General features: G+C 50.7%; 1 protein-coding gene across 5 annotated transcripts in view; it reads right to left on the bottom strand.

Annotated features, from left to right (window-relative positions):
* Positions 1 to 8210, bottom strand: part of LOC102243878 (sex hormone-binding globulin) — a 21702-nt gene extending 13492 nt beyond the window's left edge. The window contains exons 1-9 of one of the 5 annotated variants that reach the window (XM_005878762.2): positions 8191 to 8210; positions 7247 to 7460; positions 7005 to 7096; positions 6643 to 6832; positions 6178 to 6339; positions 5782 to 5941; positions 5518 to 5654; positions 4683 to 4887; positions 4279 to 4456 (exon numbers count right to left, since the gene is read on the bottom strand). In XM_005878762.2, coding sequence (XP_005878824.2) covers positions 4308 to 4456; positions 4683 to 4887; positions 5518 to 5654; positions 5782 to 5941; positions 6178 to 6339; positions 6643 to 6832; positions 7005 to 7096; positions 7247 to 7460; positions 8191 to 8207 — 1326 coding nt within the window. In that variant the 5' untranslated portion in view covers positions 8208 to 8210 and the 3' untranslated portion in view covers positions 4279 to 4307. Of the gene's footprint in view, positions 1 to 4278; positions 4457 to 4682; positions 4888 to 5517; positions 5655 to 5781; positions 5942 to 6177; positions 6340 to 6642; positions 6833 to 7004; positions 7097 to 7228; positions 7738 to 8190 lie in introns of those variants that run through there. The other 4 variants (XM_014549839.1, XM_014549838.1, XM_014549836.1 and 1 more) reach the window with 4 other exon arrangements.
* Positions 8211 to 8450: the final 240 nt, after the last annotated feature.

Below are 8450 nucleotides of genomic sequence, written 5' to 3'. Positions count from 1 at the left end.
AAACCAGCTAGGGCAAGCTCCAATTCTTTATCAGGACTTACAAGGCCTCTCACAGTGAAGCCCATGGAACATGCCCAGTTTACCCTTCTATCTCTACTGCCCCTGGTTCAGCCGCATCACACACTGTTCCTCATCTTTTATAAATCTCCAGGCTCAGACTTGTATTTCAAGAAATATGCACAAGGCCCTGGCCAGTATGGCTCAGTTGGTTGGGTGTCGTCCCATGCACTGAAGGGTCGCTGGTTGGATCCCTGGTAGGGGAACTGCAGGAGGCAGCCTACCAGTGTTTCACTCTCACATCAATATTTCTCTTTTTCTTCCTCTCTCTAAAAATCAATAAAAATATTTTTTTAAAGAAATACGCACAAGGCTAATATCAACAAGAGCAACATCTCCCATATATTGAACACTTTTTTGTTGTTGTTAATCCTCACCCGAGGATGTTTTCCCCCATTGTTTTGTTTACTTAATTAATTTATGTTTATATATTTTTATTGATCTCAGAGAAGGGAGAGGCATAGAGAGATAGAAACATCAATGATGAGAGAGAATCATTGATCAGCTGCCTCTTGCACGCCCCACACTGGGGCTCAAGCCTGAAACCCGGCATGTGCCCTAACTGGGAATCGAACTCTGACCTCCTGATTCATAGGCTGACACTCAACCACTGAGCCATGCTGGCTGGGCTCCATTGTTTGTTTGTTTAATATTTTTTTATTGATCTCAGAGAGGAAGGGAGAGGGAGAGAGATAGGAACTTCAGTGATGGGAGAGAATCATTGATTGGCTGCCGGCTGCATGATCGAGCCTGCAACCCAGGCATATGCCCTTGACTGGAATCAAACCCAGGACCCTTCAATCCACAGGTCGACACTCTATCCACTGAGCAAAACCAATTAGGGCTACATTTTTTTTTTTTTTTAGAGAGAGAGAGTAGAAAGGAGGGAGGGAGGGAGAAGCATTTACGTGAGAGAGACGCATCTATTGGTTGTCTCCCACAGATGCCCAGATGAGGGGGCCGGGGATTGAACCTGCAACCCAGGTACATGCCCTTGACCGGGAATCGAACCTGAGACCCTTCAGTGCTCAGGCCAACGCTCTAACCACTTAGAAACACAGGCCAGGGCTTGAGCACTTTATGCCAAGCACTGTGCTAGGCATTTGACCTACATGATGTCATCAAATCCTCACAGCAAGCCTATGAGTAGGATAACTTGCCTGTTTTGTAGATGGGGAAACGGGAATTTAAACAGATTTAATAATTTGTTCAAGTTTGCACCTCCCATAACTTACCTCTTTGATGATCTTTAATGGAACTTGCAAACAGGTTCCTTGGCACGTCATAGAGATCTCTACTATAGCATTTAACATGTCTATCTATCTCCCAAGGAGAACCAGGACCAAGTCTTATTCATTTTTATTTAGAGACCCTGTGGACTACCTAACACAGCACTTGGCATATTGTCAGTAGCCAATAAGTGTTTGTTGAAAGAAACAAAAAGAGAGGTAAGGAGAGAGGAATGAGGGACAGAGGGAGGGAGGGTCAGAGGGAGGGAGGGAAGGAGGAAGGGAGGGAGGGAAAAGAAGAGAGGCAGAAAGGAAGGTGGAGTGAGTGGGTAAACCAGGCCTGGAGACTGCAGGGTATGCTGCCAAAGTCCGGAAAAATTGTTAGGGGTGTGCAAGAGGCAGGGGACACTGGGCAGGCATTGTAGGTGCCCTTGGTGGGGGCCTGGCAGACTCTGTGTCACAGCAAAGTCAGTCTTAATGAAAGAGTGTAGACAGCTCTGAATGGTAATCAGGAATCTTGGAATCTAGGGCAGGCTGCAGAAAGAGGTTGGGGGCATGGTGTCCTGAACAGGTCGGGTGGAGGGACGAGAGAAAAGCCAGCCTCATGACACAAGGTCAGCAAGCTGCCACTCAGAACCACCCCCTTGACGGGGACTCAGGTGTGCCAGGCCCTTTACCCTCTCTATTAACTGGCTCACACTGGAGGCACCGGGGCCGGCTTCTTTTCATTATTCAGGTCTTTGCTCAAGTGACACTGGCTCAGAGAGGGCTTCCCTGACCACCCAGCTAATGCTGCCTCTCCCCTACCACCTATTCCATTATTTTATTTTATTCCTTTTATAGAGCTAACCACTATCTGAAATCATCTTATTTATTTCTCTTGTCTATGGGCTGTCTGGCCACCCCTGCCCTATTCTGTGAGCTTCATAAGAGCAGATTGTGTCTCTCCTTGTCATCAATACATCCTCAGTGTCTGCAGCTGCTCAATAAATATCAGTTTAATAGACATATTCGAGTGACCCAGGCTGACCCTGAACATTGCACAGGAACCAACCAGAGCTGAATCTGGATTCCCTGTCCGTGCTGAGGCCTCTCCTACAAAACAACACCGTGATGGGTGCCGGTAGCTTTAAGACCCTGCAAACTCGAGATTGGGAGGGTCCAAGGAGGGGCCTAGGATTTGTGTCTTCTACCCGACAGATGCTCCTGGAGCCTCCTGACCCTGGACTCACATAGATAGGTCTTAGCTGATCCCTGCAGAACGGGCCAGCAGGGCCAGCAAGTAACTCACCCTGTAGTCTGCATTACTGGGAGGAAAATCCTTATTAAGCAAGGAGGCTAGGACACTATGGGGTCTGGAAATGGGGAATGGGTTAACAATTCTTTTTTTTTTTAATGGGCACCAGGACCAATGATTACCAGCCGCCCAGCTCCCAAAAAATTATGCTTCCAAAATTTCTTGATGTCGATTCCACACATAAAGCAATCAAGCTGCCCTACGGGTGCCACTCATGACAGAAGCCCTTTTTTGGGTTAACAGTTCTTGAGAGGGAGGAGGACTGAGAGATTGGGACCCAGGGTTGCAGTCCCAGGGCTCCCTAGGGAGTTGGGAGATTTGGGCTAGGACACAAGGATTTCCAAGAGGGCTAAAGACTGGGAGATGGAGCTAGGTGCTGGGGGTGTGGGCATGAGGGTTTCCCAGGGAGCAGAGGCTTGAAGCAGGAGGGTGCACCTGGGAGGTGTTAAGGCACCAGGATTCTCCAAATATCTGTGGGCTGAGGGCTGAGTCACCATATTCTTTAACATCATGCCTTAGCAGCGGTTCTCAACCTGTGGGTCGAGACCCCTTTGGCGGTCGAACGACCCTTTTACAGGGGTCACCTAAGACCATCCTGCATATCAGATATTTACATTACGATTCATAACAGTAGCAACATTACAGCTATGAAGTAGCAACGAAAATAATTTTATGGTTGGGTCACAACATGAGGAACTGTATTTAAAGGGCCAGAAGGTTGAGAACCTCTGCAGGGCAGAGATGTTCCTGAATCTGTCCGTTTTTCCCAGCTATGACCAGCATAAGTCAGTTCTTGCTTAATAGAGTAGAATGCAAGTGACCAAGACTAGGAGAGATAGAGGCGGCCTTCTCCCTACTGCCTCCACCCCTTTTCCCCAAATCCCTGCCCCCATCTCTCTATGACCCTCTCATGCCCCCTGCTGCTCCTTCCTTGAACAGCAATGGCCAGTCTAAAGGACAACAGAATTCAATCTCTTCCCTTTCCTCCTGATGGACCAACCCCTTAGGACCATCCTTAGAGAGGGGCAGCTAAAGTCCCAAAGGGAAGGGAGTAGCCCTAGCCGGTTTGGCTCAGTGGATAGAGCGTCAGCTTGTCGACTGAAGGGTCCCGGGTTCGATGCGGTCAAGGGCACATGCCCAGGTTGCAGGCTTGATCCCCAGTGAGGGGCGTGCAGGAGGCAGCCGATCGATGATTCTCTCTCATCATTGATGTTTTTATCTCTCTCTCCCTCTCCCTTCCTCTCTGAAATCAATACAAATATATTTTAAAATAATAATTAAAATAAGTTTCACCTTAAAAATAAAAACAAAGGGAAGGGACTAGATGTCTGCTGGAGAAGGAGGTGGGTTCCTGGTTCCTGGAAAGTGATCTCTAGCTGGTGTGTGTGTCCGCGGGTGCTGTTGCTGGGATCTCAGCCTGAGAAGTCACTGCTTCCTCAAGAAGCCTTCTTTCACCCCCAGTCTGGGTTAAGGCTCCTGGTCTACAAGCTTTCTTAACTCCCCGACTGCTCCTTTATGGCATTATCAGAGTTTCTAACTATCCACTTATTTGTTAGTCTTTGATGAATACATGCCTTCCCCAGGGGACCATGAGCACCAAGAGGGCAGAAACCAGGGTTGTTTTTACTCATCAATACAACATGACTGGTACATTGCGGATGTACAATAAATATTTGTTGAATAAATAAATGAGTGACATTCAAAGGGAGTTCTTAGGTGGGGATTTAATGGGTGGTGTTAGTGGCATTGCCTGGGCTCTGGGGACAGCTGTGAGTCCAGATGTCCTGGCTTCTGCTCAGGGCCCGATCCATGTCTAGCCTCTGGTCTTGTGCCCAAAGGCCGTCCAAGCAAAAGGAGGCAGAAGAGGCCTCTCCTAGAGGGAGGTGGCACGGAGGGGGCATTAGGGTGGTTTGGATACTGAAGCTCCTCCCCACTCTTCTTCTTTTCTCCAAACTAAGTTTTTTAAAGCACTTCCGCCCACTGCCCCCTATCCTCTCTCATCTTGTGAAAATGTTTCTTTCCCCTAACAATGAGCCCCTTGCTTATCTTCTCCCCTGCCTTTAGCTGTTTCCAGGAACTTGAACAGCACTCTCTCTTACCTGGCAAAGTCCCCAGGAAGAGACGCCCCTGGGGGTGGGCCCAGAGGCTGAGGAGGGAGTCGAGGCCCACGGGAGGCAGAGCGAGGATCTTCTTTGGCCCCTGGCTCAAGAGCACTTTGGACACATTCAGCTTCAGCTGAAGAGGGAGTCCCAAGACCAGGGGCAGATCCAGGCCTGGCCCCGACCCATAAGACAGCACCACCTTCTGCAGAGTGTGTGGGACAGGGACAGAAGTGAGGGAGGAGAGAATGAGCCACATCTACTCCTATGGCCCCACCTCCTAACTGCCTTCATTCTGCCTCTTAGCCACACTTCCTATCTCCTGGCCATTCCCACCTCCCAAATCCAGCCTCCATTCTCCCGGCTTGACCTTCCATAAAGCCACACCCACCCCAAGTAAATAATACAATCTAAATAAAAGCTGTTTGTGGCCCTGGCTGGGTGCTCAGTTGGTCAGGGCATCGTCCCAGATACCAAGGTTGTGGGTCAGTGCAAGGATCAACCAATGAATGCACAAACAAATCGATGTTTCTCTTTCTATCTCTCTCTCTCCACCCCTTCCTCTCTCTCTCTCTCTCTCTAAAAAAAGTCAATAATAAATGAAAAGAAACAACCAATGAATCCATGCGTAAGTGGAACAACAAATCAATATTTCTCTCTTTCTAAAAAAAATCAATCAATACATTTTTTAAAAAAATAAATAAAAGCTGTCTGCTTGATGTCCCCAACCTTAAGGTGTGTCCCTGGCTCCCGTAAGCCTTCTTAATATTGACATTTTGAAGTCCCCTTTCCTCCACTGTTACCAGGTGCCACCACAGGCAGTGCCCCTTCTTACTTGATCTTGGAGTTGGAGGCTGAGCCAAGAAGGGTTTTCTGGGGTCCCCAGGGCAAGGAGGTGGCCAGAGCCTGCTGCCAGCTGGAGTCCCAGGTCCACAGAGAAGGCCCAAGGCTCTACCTGAGGCTGAGGAATATCTGGGGGGAGAAATGATCCTCCTGAGGCCTCAAGGCTAAGGATTCACGGAGGAAGGGGGATAGCGGTGGAAGGAGGTGGAGGAAGGCAAATACAGAGATGGCCAGGGAGGGGGAAAACAGCCTTTACCTTGGAGACTGAACTCTGCATGAGTTCCTGGAGGGAAGAATATCCCAGGTTGGGACTCTACAGTACAGTTTCTGAGGCCAGTGGGGGCAGACACTGAAATCTGGGCCTGTGGGTCCAGCCAGTCACCCCTGCGCAGGCAGGCATCCAGGGCAGGTACGAGCTGGAGCCCGTGGTGGGAAGGGAAGACACAGGATGTCAGAATTAGGACACCTGAGCCCAGTCCCAGCCTCCCCACTCTCAGTTCATTCCCCTCCAATACACAAGCGTCTGGCCTCCCCCATGCAACTCTTATCCCATCCCCTCTTCTCAAAAGGGGGGACTTAAATCCCCATGGCCACCCAGTCAGCACTGCTTTACCAGCTTGGGTGATGGTTCCCACCCCTGTGAGGCAGTTACCGGCAACCGGAGGTTGGAGGCGGGGAACAGCAGTCCCCCAAGTGCAATCCTCATGACGGGCTGGGGCTTTTCGGCCAGGGGCCCAGAGACCTGTCTCAGATGCAGCACCTCTTCCTTATCCACCTCCAGCAGCACTGAGTCTCCCAGGATCTTCACTTCTACCTGCAGAAAGGAGGAGAGAAGCAAAATCGGAAACCCCTGAGACCCGTCTCCACTGATTTCTTCAGAGTCAGCCAAGTGCAGTGGAAAGAACATGCACTTGAAGAGTCTGCTAGCATCCTTGGCTCACTTAGGACTTGTTACTTATATACTGGCTCAGCTTTAGAATTCCCCTTTGAAATAATCGGGGTTTTGTGCAGATTAAACTAGATGACAATGGTAATGAGATGCCCAATGACTTGATTCTGTTTCCCTTACTCAGACCAGCTCAACACACCCTTCTCCTCAGGACCAGATCTGGCTTACCTGGTGCCATTTCCCATCATCCAACCGGGGGCCAGCGCCCACGGTAAGCTGGGCCCAGGGGTTGTGCAGTTGGACCTCAGGCCTGCCATCTCGAAGTCCCAGCACAAACCAGTCATCCTTTGGGTTGATATCACCATAAAAAAGCACTCCCTCTGGGTCCCAGGTTCGAAACTCAAAGGAGGAGGAGTATCTGGAAGGACACAGAAGGAAGGACTGTGTATGGGGTGTGTCTTTGAAGGTCTATGTGGGGTTTGGGGAGGTGAGGAGGTAAGGGAGAGAGAAGGACAATGAGACAGGGAAAAGAGAAGAGCTGACAGAGATGGTAGGTGAGGGGACTAGGTCAGACTAGGTCAACCCCATACTTTGTGATCTTGGTGAGGTTAAAGATCATGATAGAGACAGGCTCTTGTCCTGGGCCATTGCTGAGGTGCACAGCAGGAGGGTCCTGGATCCCCTATCAGAGAAAGAAAATAAAACAAGCTGGAATAAGGGCATGCCAGAGACAGACAGAGGAGAGGCAGTGTCACAGGGCCAGAGGAGGAAAGATAGAAAGAGGGCAGCTCCTTTAAACACATGGGCTGATTACCCTGTCCTGTTCCTGCACCTGGGTGGGGGTGATCTGTCTCAGAGCCTGTCCCTGGTGGTTATGAGATGGCAGCAGCAGCAGCAGCAGCAGCAGCAGTAACCAACACGATTTGGCCAGAGGGCCTCCGCACTCCATAGTCAGCCGGACGCCTCTCTGTGGCTCAGACAACTCTGGTGAGAATGCGCAAGAGCAGGCAGCCTTGCCCACGGTCGGTGGAAGGTTAAAGGTTGCTCTGGGGGGAAGAAGAGGGGGGCTGGAGACAAGGGCACTGACCCTATCACCCTTCTGAAGGGCCAAATGGGGTGAGGGACAAAGTTCCCACTACCCTCCCCCACTGCTGAGAAAGTTTGAGCTGGGAGATGGCATCCCATTCTCCCTCTCCTCCAGAGTCTAACCTGGCTCCTCCAAGCCTGCTGTCCACCTGGGGAGGCTGCCGGGACAGGCCGGAGGGTAGAAACAGTCTCGTCCTGCTCTTCAAGCAGCACCCCAGTCAGGACTAGAGCCACGACCTGGAATCCCAAGTACCTCGCTGAGTGACTGTGGGCATGTCACTCTGCAGTTGTGCATTAGTGTCCTTGTCTATAAAGTGTGAAAAATGATGCCTACGTTATGTGGTTACTGTGGGTGAGGATTCATGGAGACAATGCCGGCACGGTGCCTGGTAACTGCTCAGTGCCTCCCTCACTGTTTTCCCAGGCCTCGGAGGCTGGCCTCATAAGGAGGTATTGTCCCTGAGTGTGATTTAGTGGCTACTAAATTATCTTCTTTTATTCACTTATTACAAGGCCTAGCCATCTACCAACAGAAAGTCATCACCCTTTCCCTGACCCATTTAAAAATACAATGGCCTCAGAAAAGCCACCCAAGAGCCATAGTGAGCCCTAACCGGTTTGGCTCAGTGGATAGAGCGTCGGCCTGCGGACTGAAGGGTCCCAGGTTCGATTCCAGTCAAGGGCATGTACCTTGGTTGCGGGCACATCCCCAGTAGGGAGTGTGCAGCTGATCGATGTTTCTCTCTCATGGATGTTTAAAAAAAGAGCCATAGTGAACAGCTTTCGGAGCTGGGGGTCGGAGGCCTCACCAGGGTCTGCGTGGGCTCGCACGGTGAGGGTTTCGCGGATCATCACCGCCCACTTCATTCCGCCGTGGGATCGCCCCGAGGGACGGGGCAGCCCGTGTCCACAGCGAGGGAGGCGCTGGCAGCCAGACCTTGGCAGCTGCC

This window comes from Myotis brandtii, unplaced genomic scaffold (assembly GCF_000412655.1).
Source record: "Myotis brandtii unplaced genomic scaffold, ASM41265v1 scaffold573, whole genome shotgun sequence".
NCBI lineage: Eukaryota > Metazoa > Chordata > Mammalia > Chiroptera > Vespertilionidae > Myotis > Myotis brandtii.
Note: the sequence above shows the minus strand (reverse complement) of the source record. Positions and strands in the feature narration are given on the sequence as shown.